This window comes from Photinus pyralis, unplaced genomic scaffold (assembly GCF_008802855.1).
Source record: "Photinus pyralis isolate 1611_PpyrPB1 unplaced genomic scaffold, Ppyr1.3 Ppyr1.4_LG1, whole genome shotgun sequence".
Classification (NCBI taxonomy): domain Eukaryota; kingdom Metazoa; phylum Arthropoda; class Insecta; order Coleoptera; family Lampyridae; genus Photinus; species Photinus pyralis.
The window spans coordinates 2,840,819-2,856,859 of NW_022170249.1; the positions used below are offsets into that span (position 1 = coordinate 2,840,819).

At 35.0% G+C, this 16,041-nt stretch overlaps 4 protein-coding genes across 4 annotated transcripts in view; 2 read left to right on the forward strand and 2 right to left on the reverse strand.

The window, feature by feature from the left end:
- Positions 1 to 3,344: 3,344 nt before the first annotated feature.
- On the reverse strand, positions 3,345 to 8,923 carry LOC116182837. Its single transcript, XM_031503394.1, has 2 exons — positions 8,817 to 8,923; positions 3,345 to 5,357 (listed from the first exon to the last, which is right to left on the reverse strand). The coding sequence occupies exon 2, from the start codon at positions 5,338 to 5,340 to the stop codon at positions 3,466 to 3,468; it is 1,875 nt and encodes a 624-aa protein (XP_031359254.1). The 5' UTR covers positions 5,341 to 5,357; positions 8,817 to 8,923; the 3' UTR covers positions 3,345 to 3,465.
- Positions 6,018 to 7,874, reverse strand: LOC116160090. The gene has a single exon (XM_031473228.1). It carries the CDS (start codon positions 7,872 to 7,874, stop codon positions 6,018 to 6,020), a length of 1,857 nt encoding a protein of 618 aa, XP_031329088.1.
- A 4,388-nt stretch (positions 8,924 to 13,311) lies between the features above and the next one.
- On the forward strand, positions 13,312 to 16,040 carry LOC116182850 (zinc finger MYM-type protein 1-like). Its single transcript, XM_031503403.1, has 3 exons — positions 13,312 to 13,611; positions 13,672 to 15,441; positions 15,544 to 16,040. The coding sequence occupies exons 2-3, from the start codon at positions 13,763 to 13,765 to the stop codon at positions 15,719 to 15,721; spliced, it is 1,857 nt and encodes a 618-aa protein (XP_031359263.1). The 5' UTR covers positions 13,312 to 13,611; positions 13,672 to 13,762; the 3' UTR covers positions 15,722 to 16,040.
- The window catches only part of LOC116160105, a 3,678-nt gene continuing 3,591 nt past the window's right edge, over positions 15,955 to 16,041 (forward strand). Inside the window, exon 1 of the mRNA XM_031473245.1 lies at positions 15,955 to 15,974. Coding sequence (XP_031329105.1) covers positions 15,955 to 15,974 — 20 coding nt within the window. The remainder of the gene's footprint in view (positions 15,975 to 16,041) is intronic.

Consider the following 16,041-nt stretch of genomic DNA (forward strand, 5'->3'; position numbering starts at 1 on the left):
AAAGAAACAAGCGTCGACTTTTTAACTGTGCACAGAGTTGATTTTACCATAAAACATCGTAAACAACTCTAACAATGGTTGAATCAACATTTTATTAGAGTGTATTTTACCTTTATCGAGGTGACTGTTTCTAATACGTTGCATTTGCATTTGTAACTGTTAACATTAACATTTTTTATTAGTACAAATTACCTTTATTTACGTAGCGCCAACCTTTTTGCAAATAACTGACGAAAAACGGTGAACGGTTAAAAAATATTTTTGTCAGTGTATTACTTATATCGGTAGTTTTCTAAATGTACAGGTACAGACGATCTACCGGCAAATGAAATGAAAATGAACATTGAACACTTTGCTTAGCGTGCTTTTTACACAAAGCCACAACACGCTTTCGACTCTCCGCGTTTCGCCAATCTTCGGCTTGGTCCAAAGCTATTTATTCGTTTTAGTTCGCATCATTTTTAGTCAATTTTCTTTCTTATTAATAATCAGTCAAAATTGATATTAGCCATAGTAGTTTAAGAAATAATCTGTAATGTTTGACAGTAATCCGTATTATTTATATTTAATAGTTATAAATAAAATAAATAGTCCATTAAGTAGTAAGACGATTTGCATTAACAAACAGTAATCCGAATTCATTAAGTATTTCCTTAAAGACTATACGATTGTTTATCATTCTCAAAAATTAACTATCAACCGATTTTTAACTAATCAAAATATCTTTATTATAAACACATCTTTTTTCTCAGTGTACTAATTAATTTATAATTATTTGAGCAAAAAATGCGCACTCTTACCCCCTATTACCCTACTAATATACATTCACAATCTCTAAGTAGCGAGGTAGGGAGTTCCTTTTTTATTACATTAGAACCCTAAATACATTAGTTGTTGCAGGACTCTAATGCATATGCAAAACTGGCAAGACAAAGGAAACGTAACATGCAAGATGATGAACCAGCATGGATTAAAGAAATGCGAAAGGAAGCAGCAGAAAGACATAAAGAAAAAATGAGTTTATTCAGAGAGCTTATAAACATATTGAAAAAAGATTAATATCTTATTACAATAAACTTTGATTCAAGCTTGATCTAATGTATTAGCAATTTCATTACGTTTAGCATTAGGTACCTGAACAATCTGCGTTACTGGGAGTTTGAGATATATCTTCATAACTACTACTTACAATGTCAATGGGATCATTATTTATCATACATACATTGTGCAACACACAGCATGCAACTATAACTGTGGGAATAAATTCTGTATTGTACACATTGACATGCTTTAAGATTCTAAATCTGGTTTTTAATAAACCGAATGTATTTTCAATATATATTCTAGTTGAGGAATGTTTAAAATTATAATTCTTCTGTACCCTTGTAAGGTGCCCATTGTCTCTAAAGGGTGTCAAAACGAAGCCTGTACATTTATATGCCGAATCTCCTAGAATATGATAATTGGAGTTTGGAAAAAGATCATAAGGGTTACTGTTAATTTTTCTTCCTACTGGAGAATTGCTGAAAACACGATCGTCGTGGACACTACCAGGAAAGCCTACTATGAAAATGTGTTATTGTTTTGTAAATAAGGAGATAATTTACCTGCAAAAACATCTGTAAATAGTAAATCACTATCACATATAGCTTGTAAGATAATAGAGTGGTAACGATTTCTATTGCAGTATGCGGCCTGATCTTGATGGGGTGCTGTGATAGGAATATGGGTACCATCAATAGCGCCCACCACCCCTGGAAATTTATGACGTTCTTGAAATTTTAATTCGGTTTCATACGCCTTCGCACCTCTAGGCCAACAAATGTATTTACTGGAAAGTTGTACCAATAGAAGACAAATTTTTTTTGTATAAGCCCATGCTGTAGACTTTGATATGTCGAACCCTTCAGACAGCAATCTAAACAGATACTGCATTTGTATATTAGACCTTACGACACACATAACAAACCTACACTGAGAAAAATAGTAGGTTAAAACTACCGAAAAAACATGTATTTTAACTGCTTGACTAGGTTATTATGGCACCTACCTTTATCTTCGTTAATACAACTACTTCAAATCAGTTACATCAAAACAGTAGATGCTACCGTTTCAGGGTTACATCAACCGGTGAAGTGATCTACTTGTATCAACGTATTAAAAGGCTATGGTTACGTAAAGTGCAGGGTTATATCACCATTAATGTCAGTTGAATCAACCTTTTAATAGTTGGTTTCTGCTTATTTCCTAAGTTACTTTAACCTATCGCAATCGTCGCTTCTACTTGTTGATAGTTATAACAACTTGTCGCGCTAGGCTACTTTAACTGTTTAGTAAGGTAGATTTTACTTTCTGGTAGTTATACCAACGTGTCTCGCTGGGCTACTTTAACTGTTTAGTGAGGTAGATTTTACTTTTTGGTAGTTATATCAACGTGCCTCGCTAGGTTACTTTAAATGTTTAGTAAGGTAAATTCTACTGCTATTATCAGTTAATTTAAGTCTCTTTTGGTTAACAGTAGTTCTTAAATCAGTTGATTCAACTCTTTTCCTCTGTTATTCCAGCTTTCTCATTTCTCTACTTGGTATTTTCTCATTGGCGAATTATTCAATCATACGTCAGTGAGAAAATACCAACAGTGAAATAAAATAGCCGGAATAACATGTAAATGAGCAGAAGAGAAGAATAGGTTTAATGGAAAACGTATGGGCGACGCAAAAAACAAATAGAATATCTAATGTCATTATGGAGCGTTTATTTGTAATGTGCATAAAAAACTTAAACAAAACTAATTAAAAATGAAATAAAATAAGTATAAAAATATGCACACAAAAATGCCGAAATAAAATATTCCTTAACACAAAACTTAAATTATATTTGTTAGAAGAGTACCTAAAATCAAAAACTTATACATGGGTAATATTCCTATAATAAATTGTGAAATTTAAAATGTAAATAAAATAGAATAAAGAAAAATTCCAAAATAAAATATTTCCTTAACACAAATTTTTAATTAAATTTTTTAGTAGTATACCTAAAAGTAATTATTTTATATCAAAAACTTACATAATATTCCTATATTAAATTATGATTTACAATAGGGTAAAGACGTATAAGAGTACGCACTTAGTGATTGAAGTGAAATAATGTCCTCATTTTTATGTAGATATATTGATTTAATATGTCTTTGGTAAAAATGAGTGTTTCATAATTTATTATTAGTTATTACCACACTATGTTATTACTTAAATATGAGATAATTAACTTTATTTGTAACTCTGTATATGCGTACTCTTATACATAGACTTGTATAAGAGTACGCATGAGGCATGACAATGCTAAAGAGTACGCATATACTTTTTGAATGTAAAAGTGGTATGAAGAATCAAATATAATGAGAACAAACGTTTATTTAGAGATTATAGAAAAAAGAAACAATAGAAATAGAAAATACAATCAACTTATTCACTCTTCACAGCTGGCACAAACAAAATTTCCTGTTACATAGGTTGTACATGATTCTTCCCACCATTTGTTGCATTCAGAACATTTAATCCAGTCATCTTGAGACTTGGAATATAGTTCCCCACATCCTGGACAGCTCACGTCCTTTTCATCTTTGTCATTGTGTTTTTTCTTTTGCTGTTTTCGTGATGTTCCAGATCCTGAACTACTAACTACTAATTTTCTTTTCATTTTATCTGCTTTCCTTTCTTGTTTAGTTGTTTTTGCTTGAACCAGTTCCTCTAGTTCGTTTTTGAATGGGGTACTGGATAGTATTTCCGATTTCTGAGATCTAGATTTACAACGATTTGGCTTATCTTGTATTTGCGGCAAAGGTAAAATATCTGAAACTGGTATCGATTGATTGAAATAATTTTCTTCCACTCCTTGCAAAGTGTTTGGTATCACCACACCATCTTCACACACTATTTCACTATTGATAATATCTAATGATGGTGTCACGTGCATGACATCGTTGCTGACTGGTGGTGGTGTTATGTCCAATGGAATAGATAATTCGGCCTCCGAAATTTCTTCATTAGGCTGGTTATTTGATAAAACTGTGTTAATTATCACGTTCTGTTCCATAGCTTCGGTGACATTATTTTCATTTGTATTAGAACTGGTAGGAAAATCTGTGACCAAGGACGGTGCAAAATCAAGATCATCAAACTTATCTGGATTGTAGGGATAGATTCCAGTCGCCTTGAATGAATTTTCGGCCTTTTGAATGTTTGCAACGGTAGTGTAAGCAATGTTAAATAGTCCGGCGACTTGAATTTGTGTTATCACCTTCCCGGGATTATTTGTCATCCATTTATCACATTCTCTGCTGTATGAATTTTTCAAAGGGCCAAAGAAGCCAACGTCTAGGGGCTGCATCTTGTGGCTTGCATGGGGAGGTAAAGATAACAAATCTATGTGATTTTCCCTGCAATATTGTATGGCTTGTAAATCGCGATGTGAACTATGGTTATCAAGTATCAAAAGTATTGGATTTTCAGCGCTAGGTTTGGTGCAGTTCTTAAAATGAACCAACCACTGGCAAAATAACTCTGTATTAATAAATCCAGATTCAGACACCATTTTATAGGTACCCGTTGGTGCATTTAAAAAGAGCTCCTCTTTCATTCTTTTCCTGGGGAATATCATTGCTGGAGGAATGTACGTTCCTGTGGCGCTCATACAACATACAGCGGTTACAAGCTGTCCTCGGTCAGCACTCGCCACTTTTCCCACCAGTTTCTTACCTTTGCTACTTAATACCTTAGGTAATTTATTCGGCACTGTTGACAACCCCGTTTCGTCCATGTTGTAAACTGAACTTGCTATGTATTTCCTCTTTTCGTACAAAATTTTAAGATTTTCATAAAATCTGTTCACCTGAACTTTATTGAATCCCATGATTCGACCCATTGCACATTTCTCTGGTTGACGAAGTGATATATTATGCCGGTGACAAAAACCTTTTATCCAAGATGGGCCTGCCATTTTTGTGATTTTGTTGAATCGATGTTGAATGTTATTGACTTGAGCAAACTTAAATGCTGCTATTTGTAGATTCTTCTTAGTAATGCCATAAAATCGCGAATCTAAATCTCGTACCTGCTGTGCCAATTCAATTTCCATATTTTCAGGAATATCACTTCGAAATCGCCCTAACGATTTCGGAATAGTGCCACATTTTAATCGTTTTCGTAGGGTAGCTTCATTTATACCCATTTCTCTAGCTATACTTCTCTTACTACAGCCTTCAGTGATTTTACGCTTTATATCTTCCAAATTTTCCTCTGTAAAAACCAGCTTTCGGTCACTTTTTCTTTTGTATCGGCTCATACTCGTTTACTAGCAAACTAAAAAATAGGAAATTATTAAGACTATTTCGCTATTTAGACAGTAGGAAAGCATAAAAACCTTCTCGTGTATAAGAGTACGCAGTGCGTGCTCTTATGCTTTCAAAACTGCGTACTCTTAGACATACGTCAGAATTTTGGCATTATAAGCAATGTCTCGAAAAAAATAGCCACCCAATTAATTGTAGCTAAGAAAATAGTACGTAAGGTTATTTAGAAGCAAGAAATTGCATTAATCAATCTACAGAGTGAACACTTACCTCCAAAAACACTAAAAACTGACCCCTAGAAACTACAGTGTGAACAAGCGGGAACTTATAATCGCCATATTGTAAAAACAGCTTTGGTAATACAGATATCTGCTTTTGCCTGTATTAGAATGTGCAATTTACAATGGGCCGAGCCGCTCAAAATATCAAATAGATGGGAGTATATATTCAAAATAAAGGTGCGTACTCTTATACACCCGCGTACTCTTATACGCCTTTTATAATTATAACAAATTTCACAAAGGATATGTTATATATATTTCTCCATTAAATATTGTTGATTAAATAAATCAACGAAGTTGGAGTTAACCTTGTTATTTAAATTTAATACTCGCCAAAAGAAAAGTATTAAATAACTACGTTAACTCAAACTTCCTTAATTTATTTAATTTCACAAAGGACTTCGTAAGGTTACATAATAATTGCCATCGGAATGAATATTTAAAGTGTGTGGAGTTTGTGATGGAAGACTGTCATAGAAAATAGCAATGTTGTTATCTATATGCGGTCTCTTAACTTTGAATGTACATAAATGATCATCAAATTCAATAGTATCTAATGTAACACCACTGATAATTAACTGAGTGGAATCATAAAGGTATAATTTGTCAACAACCGTGAAAATTACGTCATCATAGTCGCCTTGTGGTTTGGAATCATAGACAAGTATACAGCCTTTATCATAACGTACTGATGACATTGCAGCCCAATTTATCCGTTGCAATAACTTACTGTTGTCTAAAGATAACTCCCTTGTCAAGAAAACTTTGTCGAACAGTGACAAATCATTGTGTTTGGGCCCTGTCGAAAGTACGTTGCTAAGTTTCCCTTTCATAAAAATTTCATTCAATGCAAGTTGTTGTTTCATAGCTAAAGATAAGGTTATATTTATTCTGTTACTAGAGGCCCTAGCAGCCATTTTAGATAGCCTATGTTTCGCCTCGAATCTCATTGACCATAAATGAACGACAGGACCATATTTCGATATAGCTGAATGGTAGTGAACGAGATTATGAAATTTTGGTTTCAACTTGGTTTTTGTCACTTCCAAATAAATTTCATTCAACTCGTCTACCAATGTTTGCAAGTAAAGAGCAGTCCCGTTCAACAAAATTGGACTCAATAAAATCTCGACAACTTGTCTCAAAGACAGATACAACTTCCAGACTTGATCTTCTCTTGGAACTTCATGTCCCACAAGCAATGGTAAATACCTAATGAGTGTCAACATTTCCGAAGCCGACAAACGAATATTTCCTGCCATGAGATGCTCTCTAGACAATTGGAAAGGCTTATTTTTCGCATCAGGCCCATAAGAAAATGTTGATAGCTTTTTATTAAAGTTTTCAAGAGAAAAGTATTTCTTTTTGGTAGTTAACTCAGTTAGTACGAAGCTCACAACATATTTCCCAACACCCTCCAGAACGTCATGCATGACATCACAGCCTACCTGCTGAAAGAGATCAAAACCTTTAACGTCTAACCACACACACATCTCTTTGATACCAGAATTTGACGGATTACTTGCAATGAGGTCAGCATTATAATTAGAAATATTTCTTAATAAAGATGTATCCTCGCGACATTGCGACCACATCACCTCCTTTTTCACCTTACATACTCTACACGGAAAATTACTCGAAAAACTTTCTACAAATCCAATTAAGCTGTGAATTCCCAAGTTGTCGCCTAAAATAAGCCCTAACTCGAAGTAAATTGTGCCCTTAAAGCCAGGTACCTCCAAATCTATACCGTTCTCACTGAGGTAATTGAATTCATCTATAAGCGGTTGAAAAATGACACGGTTTCCAAAAGAAACCCTGTCAGAAGAATGAAATCCACCAACAACTGTTTGAGTAATACCACGCGGCAAGGTAGAGTTTGCATAAAGAGATGCAATAAAAAGAGCAAGAAAGATATTGGATAAAACTGACACTTGCCATGGAGGGAGACAAGGTACTGAAACATACATTGCACCTAACTTATGGACACCAGATCGGGAACCTAAGACATTGCCGGTCTCAAAATCGTCAAAGAATAAAAATAACGGCAAGACTACACGGTTGCCATAACGACTTACTCTCGACTTCCAAAACGAGCCCTGTATAAAATTGCCAATGTAGCCTTCCTGAGAATTTAACTTTTTTATGTATTGTAGTGTTTCTAAAAGCACACTTTCAAGAGAGAAAAATGATTGTAGAACTTTTCGGAGTGGGATAACGTATTCGTAGCAAGGTACATTTTTCATCCTTACAACACCTTTATGTTTGACTATCCATGCGTTCACCCACTCTTGAAGGCTCAGGTGCAGTGTAGGTTCCCAGTTCCTGAAAGTACTTTAATCTTGCGTGTTCGGTTTTTAACTTCTCAAACGGAGAAAGTAATACTGCCAACACATCAGTAAGTATTTCATGTTTAATATCAGAGATAATAACGCCCCTTGAAATGAATTTTTCAATAATGTTTTGCAATGACGGCATCAATGAAGTAGACATAAAAGCATTCAATCCACCAACAACTGTTTGAGTAATACCACGCGGCAAGGTAGAGTTTGCATAAAGAGATGCAATAAAAAGAGCAAATGACCTATCAACATCACAAATAAAAGGTTGTGGGGGATGTGGAATGTTTGAATCTGTAGAAACAGTTTCCACTACATCAGGTGGCAAGGAGGAAACAGACAACGTTGTACGAGAAGTACTTTACGGCTGACTACAAGAACCTTTTTGAACATGATTTTTGAGCAAATGTCTCTTGAATGAGAAATACAAGTTGAAAAATCTACTGCAACCATCTTCCAAGCATTGGTATCGTGTAAAAACATGGTCACTATGTCGCAAATTGAAATGATCGCGCAGATTCTTTAAGATTACGTCCGAGTTACAAAGAAAACAAACAGGCATTATTTACTCTTGTTCTACGTCTGTGAGGAGACTTAAAATACAGTTAGAGACTTCATCGTGAGGAGAGTTTAGTTCGTAACAAAATTTTTGAATAAAAGTCCACACAAATTTAGATTCGGGGGCATATGCAGCATTCATCACCCAAATCGCTTTAAAACAATTATCAACTGCTTGCAAAACAGTGTCAAAAGAGTATGTAATATCGTTTATTACAACGATGTATCTATTTATATTTTTTAATGTAGGCCCAACAGCCAAAATGTAAGGTTGTAATGTTAGTTTCTTACTTTCTTTTATACTTTGTCTAGTTTTCAGTTCTTCCTCCACGTGAAGGTCGTCGGAGACTATGCCGATAAAATTATCACGCACCTCTACATGTGAAAGCCGCCATTTCTTATGCGACGATCTTACTGTGTGAACATTTAGAAGATAGGGGATGAGGAGAAATGCACCCAGATTAGATGCGTCTTCTGATTCTGGAAATATACAAATTTATTAGTGAAGTATCGGGCGATCAAAAATGAGTGACTGTCGAGTCGCCTTTGGAAGTACAAGTTAAGTACGATTTCCCTTGTAAACAAAATTTCCAAAGGTGACTCGACGGTCACTCATTTTTGATCGCTTTGTATAATAAACAAGTATGATCAAATCAGCATAATGCGTGATTACAGCGCATTTTTGGTATTATACAGATCAGTACTTTATTAGCAAAGTTCAAAACGTTAAATCAAACTTTTATTAAAAGCCTTCTTTATGAAATTCAAATAAAATTTGTCCTTTTTTACCTAATTTCACGAGTAATCTAATTCAAAATAGACTAGAGCCTGCACATCTACACTATAGCAGAAAGCTTTTAGTAAAAACTTGAAGCCTCTATCTATTGTAAGTAATTGCTGAGATCTCAGCCGGACAGCCAATTTTATTTCACTAATTTCAGTTGAAAAAATGTGTGCATTCGAAACTGTTTTAAAAAAAAAGTATTTTATGCAAGAGATACATACAACATTTTTTCTAGTTAGGTAGGTACTTTACTCTAAATTTTGATTTTTGTGTTTGACAGAGGTGTCATAATAATGGCATTATAAAACGAAAATAGATTAAAAACTATTTAATAATACACCAAATCTGCAAATGCACTACCTACTGTCCTTTTATAAGCAGATTTTAAAACGTACCGTTAATCAATTCGAAAAGTGAAGGCAGTAGTTTGTCTTTACTCTTCTTCCGTTTTCCAAGTTCGTACAGCTTTGCTGTGATTGTTGGAAACTTTTCATAAAGCTTGTTCTGAAGGTTGGGAAAAGCTACCTCAAAGTCTGCTGCAATCTACAACAAAAACAAATAAGTAGAAAAATCTGTACTGGAACAAACGAAAATCACAATAATTATTTCAATAGATGCCACATGCAAATATGAATGGAAAGTTTTATACTCACAAGCCTTGGGGCGTAACTTTTTTTCATACAAGGAAATTCTTCCATATAATCTGCAATACTAGGCCCGTCGTTTGCGAGAACGCGGCGCAATCTTTCTTTCGCGGTTAACCGCCACTTAGTTAACACTACGGCTGTTCCGTTGATGTTCTCAACCACTGAAGGTCTTCTTCTAGGTTTTCCTTTGGCGAATTTGTATTAAGTGCCGCAGGTATCGGCCTCAGCTGTTGCGATTTGTAAGATTTTTCACTTCCGCTTGCAGACTTCTCTCTAGGGATTATAATTCCCTGAGCTCTGTATCTCTTCTTCAGGTTGCCTACACAATGAAACAACTTCCCCAAGGATTTTTTCTGACAGTTTATGACTGCAGTGTGAAAGTATGTTTCAGCCGACTCTCTCGGAAAGTTTTCTACAATTTGCTTTGCCCAATATTGGTAAACAAAGCACGTGACAGGCCTTTGAGCATCATCTCGAAGAATCTCCTTTGATATTACTTGGCATAACTGCTGCCTTGACGACTCCGTGAGATTCTTCCCCAGTAAGCTTCGGCCTTCTACAGTGCGCAACAGCAAAGCGCGAAGATCCTTCCAAACAAATAATACATTATATAAATGTTTCCTATACTGAATATAAATAACGCATTAGAATAAACAACCCGTAATTTGTACAAAAAATAGTTATTTATTAAACTTGAGAATAAAGTGATACTTTCTCACACTCGAGTTCTGGATGTTCCCCACACGAGCGTAGCAAGTGTGGCAATAGAACGAGAGCTGAAAAAGTCTTTTTTCTCGCGTTCAATATTAAATTTTTTCTACTTAGGGAAGGTGTGAAATAAATACAAGTAGAGGCTACGGCGATGTTAGTCTTCCATTTGATTTAGCGAAAGCACCAAAATAGGGTAAGATTGATTTTACTTTCTCTCACTAGAGAGAGAGAGAGAGAGAGAGAGAGAAACTAACTTTCTCTCGTAATAACTCTTTTCTCTAGGGATTAAAAGTATCTCTTTTTCCCACTAACTCGGTTGAAAAATGTGTGCATTCTTCAACTGTTGTAGAAAAAAAACTTTATAACAAACATTAAAACATATGATTATACAATGTTCTTATTTATAGTGACAATGAAACCCAAGTACAGGCAGACCGTGCATTTTGGAGTAATAATATCTACATATTCAAAATCAGTTTCAGTAACGTTATCATTATGACTAATACAAAGGTTGTGTATCATACATGCAACAGTAATACATTTAACAATGAAATTTATGTTTATATTATTAAATCGTTGAAGTCGCCCAAACCTTCCTTGTAGAAGCCCGAAGGCATTTTCAACAACAATTCTGGTTGCAGAATGATTGGAATTAAACTCTTTTTGAGTAGGATTGAGATTACCGTTGTCTTTATGGGGAATTACCAACCATGATGATGCTGGATATGCAGAATCTCCAATAATTCTATATTCTTTTAAAAAACAAGGATTGTCTAAAATTTTCTTGTATAACTTTGACTTTTTAAAAACTCTGGCATCATGTAAGGAGCCTGGTTCTCCACAATAAATATCTATAAATTTATTTTGGCAATTTACAACCCCTTGTAATATGACGCTATGATAACCTTTTCGATTACAATAATCTACTTGATTAACTTCTCAATGTGTGAACAATCAATCGCAACCTATAATATTTGTTAATTGTTTTTCTTGTCTTGAACTCAGAGGCTATGTGGTAATACTGGGTTTCACTTGGCCATTTTATAAACTTATGTACATGCCTCCATCAAGATATCAATTACAGTGTTAACCACTTTATGTGCAGTGCTTCTTGATACTCCAAAGCGATCCGCAAGTTGTCTATAAGTTCTTGATTTGCTAAGTACCTACCATAAAACACATTAGCATGGCAGCATCCGCAGGAACTCTATCACAACCACCTATGTTGTCCTTGTACAATCCCGTAATTAAATCTGAAACATGTACTACTTATAATACAGTACAGTGATTTCTTGTATAAATCGATCGTAAAATAGAAATAATAGAACAACCTTGAAGGAGTGAAACGCAGGTCTATTCACACGGAAATGCCTTCTGAAGGTCTCGTCCGAATAATTAGATACAGTCTTCTGGAATAATTTTCTATTTTAACAGTTTGATTAACATTCTCAAAACTCGTCAGATTCATCATCTGTGGATGTCGACAACAGCTCTGAAGAAGATGTGCTGTCACTCTATAAAATACCATTTCTAATTTGGAAAGGATAGTTTCGTTATACTTACTTCAAATACGTAGTCAAATAGTATTTTATCCATTTTATAACAACAATAATATAAAAACACGAAAAAAAAAACCTTTAATGTTAACCTCACCTAAATAAACAAACTAATACAACTGTCAACTGTCAAACTATTTTTCGTCGTTTTATTCAAAGTATAATCAAATCAGTTCGCTCTCTGACCGAAGTGAAAATGAACCTTAGACCATATAGTACATGGACTGCTATTAACCCTATGCTTTTAATACAAAATGGTGGTCACGGATAGAGGGCAAGGGCGCCGCCAGAGAGGGGCCAGGAGGTGCCGTCGCCCCCCCTGGGAAAACGTACGTTTTATAAAATGCACATTTAATAATGCAAGACCAGATAAACGGTCTTACATTTTATTCCTTATGTAGGTTTTCAGTCGTTTAAATGACGAAAAACGTCTTTCAGCAGATACCTGATACCACACTGTAATGTGTAGGTGTACGTAACTCAGTAACTGTACGTTTGCTAAACAAAACGATTAGTAAACAATACGAGCGTCGACTGTCGAGGTCGAGCGGAGCGTTTTCGCCTTGCCTTGCATATTTCAGTTCTATAAATAAGTATAACCGAACCGGGATAATATTGGTAATCTCCACCCCAGGTAGTTAAGAGAAAGTTACATCTTTTGTTTAATGTTGTTCGACAAGTTGAGGTACTTATTTCAGGTTGTTCTAAATATGTAAAGTCGAAAGTCCTGTAATTTGTGTCTGTGCATAAGTTAATCTAATAGTTTTTGTTTTGCATTCGATAGTACTTACCTCTACGATCTACTAGCTACTAAGTAAAAAGTAGGTAAGTTTCAATTATTTTTTATCTATTTGCTAACACCAATTACATTACCAAATCCTCAATTTTCGTTTTTATTTGTTACCTAGTGATTTATATAAATATATCTTGTTTCAAGAACTTACAATGAAAGATTGAATTTTCATTCCAGGTTTTTCTAAAATGGACATAAGAATTTTTTTTAATAAACGGATTAAAATCGATAACAACATTAGTAACACCACAAACCAGTCACCTGATCCAATTAATATTGAGTCTGAAAATGAGAATGCTATAAATGCCAACTCACACAACTACCCTAATAATCAAAGCCCAGCAGGCCTATCCAGTTTTTATGAAAATGGTAACGCTTGTCCACCGAAAACTTCTACTCCTACTACTTCCATAAATTGTACATCAGATACAGATATAGGGCACTATGTAGACACAAAAAACATATGCAATTTGAATGATAGAACAAAATACTTATTTTTGCAAAATCCTTGGAAACCAGAGAAGGGATACAATTTTAAACAAGATGCTCCTGATGGAAAAAGACCTTTTCTTTATGAATGGTTTTGTCTTTATGAGTGGGTGACTTATTCTAAATATTATAAAGGAGCTTTTTGTAAAACATGTGTATTCTTTAGACCCCATGTATCAAGAGGTAGTCTACTAGGCGCATTTATAACCCGTCCCTTTAGAAATTTCAAAAAATTTCACGAATGTGCTAAATCACACATGGCATCAGAATGGCATCGCGGTTCATCAGAAAAGGCCGGCAATTTTTTGTCCATCATGCAAAATAAAACACAAAGTGTGGAGTTACAAATCAATGACCATGTTAAAAAACTGATTGAAAAGAATAGGACGAAACTTAAATCTATCATTTCAACGGTAGTATTTTGTGCAACCCATAACCTACCACTAAGGGGTAAAACTGACGAGCATGCTATTTTTAATGATCTCCTTCACTTTAGAGAGGAATCGGGTGACGCAATTTTGGAAGAGCACTTGCGAAGCGCTCCAAAAAACGCAAAATATATTTCTCATGAAGTACAAAATGAGATTATAGATACATGTGCTGCAATACTTAGAACCGACCTTGTAAATAATATAAAAAGTAATGAAATATATTCTATTATGGCAGATGAAAGTATGGACATCGCCGGTATCGAGCAACTATCCCTTGGTGTTAGGTTTTATGATAAAAAAGATAAAGTAATAAAGGAAGAATTTCTTGGTTTTACGCCCCTTCACCATGGGCTTGATGCTGAAACCATCGCAAACGCTATTACTAACACGTTGACGAATTGGGGATTAAACTTACAATACGCTGTTGGGCAAGGTTACGATGGTTGTAGTACTATGGCTGGAAAAATCACCGGTGTGCACAAAAGGATCAGTGAAAGCTTCCCTATGGCAAATTTTTTCCACTGTGCCAGTCACCGACTTAATTTGGTGATCAACGATCTAAATGCAGTACCACAGATTAGAAACACAGTTGCAACTGTTAAAGAAGTTACTAAGTTTTTTAGGGAAAATTCGCAAAGAAGGGCAGTTGTGGGATCTTTACAAAAGCTGTGTGAAACAAGATGGTCGGAAAAATATAAATCAATCAGAAAATTTCACGCAAAGTTTGTGAACATTGTTGAAGGACTTCATTTACTTTCCAATGAAGGAAACAAAGACACGAAACAGAAAGCGTTTCAACTTTATTCTGCAGTGACGTCAACCGTTTTCATTGTTTGTTTGGAAATTGTAGCCAAATACTCAGCACAACTAGAAATAGTAGCTCAAATGTTACAAGGAGTAGAAGTCGATCTAATGCGAGTTTCAAAGCACATCGAAAGGCTGGTAGAAGTATTGGGTGCTGATAGACAAAACGACGAAAATGAATTCACTGCTTTAATGAAAAATGTGGCAAAGACAGCTGAAGATTTAGGGCTCACGTTGACTACACCTCGTGTGACCAAAAAGCAATGCCATCGTTCCAACGTACCCTCATCATCAGGAAGCATGAATATAGCAGATTACTACCGAAGATCTGTTTTCATACCATATTTGGATTCTCTTATTCAAGCTTTAAGAGAGAGATTTTCCGATAGAAACCAAGAAGCATTTGAACTTTTTAACCTCCACCCTAAAAATATGAAAGCACTAACAAGAAAAGAATATGAACACTCTTTGGAAGTTATTTTAAGGAGTTACGGCAGTCTTCTGGACAACTTTATGACAGAGGGACTCTTGTGGTATGATCTCTGGACTCGCGATAATGCCAGTGCCGAAAGTGTAAACAAGATCTGCTTGGTAGAGCTACTGGATCACAATCATGCATTCTTCTTACCAAATGTGAGCAAGGCAATTCAAATAGCAATTACCCTGCCTCCAACAACGTGCACGATCGAAAGATCTTTTAGGTAGGTACCCAAATATATTTTCTATTTGTTCCTCTCTATGTTTGAATGTACTTAATAATGATTTTGGTGCATCTATTTTACTGAGTTATTTACTTGTTTCAGTACTTTGAGACAAGTAAAAACTTGGATACGAAGCTCAATGGCGAATTCCCGATTAAGTGGACTATGCTTGATGTCGGTGCATAGGGATTTGATCCAACAATCAAAAGATGCATTTATAGAAAAATCCATTGACTTGTTTGCAATGGAGCAACGGAGAATGCAGTTTTTGTTTAAATAAACGAATGTAATATTAATAAAGTACTAACCTAGTAGCTAGTAAGTGTTATATTTAAATAAATAGTTCACAGCGATTAGCTATATATGCACAGAAAAATACAGACAATTTTATCTATGGCTATAGTCACGACAATGAATTTTTTGAATACCCTAATATGTTTATCTGATACTATGCCAATGAAATGATTAATGATTTTACGTATACATAGTAAGTACAACTACAAGTGAGCGAATATGGCGAAAGAGATTTTGGGGTAGGCATCCTAGCATGAACCGATCGTACTTGCCCCCCCTGATAACATTTTCTGGCGGCGCCCTTGC

What these genes read in the sequence shown, in the direction of transcription:
- LOC116182850 (XM_031503403.1), top strand. Translation starts at nt 13,763, where the DNA reads ATGGCATCAGAATGGCATCGCGGTTCATCAGAAAAGGCCGGCAATTTT. An exon ending in ACGATCGAAAGATCTTTTAG is followed by an intron (nt 15,442 to 15,543) that starts GTAGGTACCCAA and finishes TACTTGTTTCAG; the next exon opens with TACTTTGAGACAAGTAAAAA.
- LOC116182837 (XM_031503394.1), bottom strand. Translation starts at nt 5,340, where the DNA reads ATGAGCCGATACAAAAGAAAAAGTGACCGAAAGCTGGTTTTTACAGAG.
- LOC116160090 (XM_031473228.1), bottom strand. Translation starts at nt 7,874, where the DNA reads ATGAAAAATGTACCTTGCTACGAATACGTTATCCCACTCCGAAAAGTT.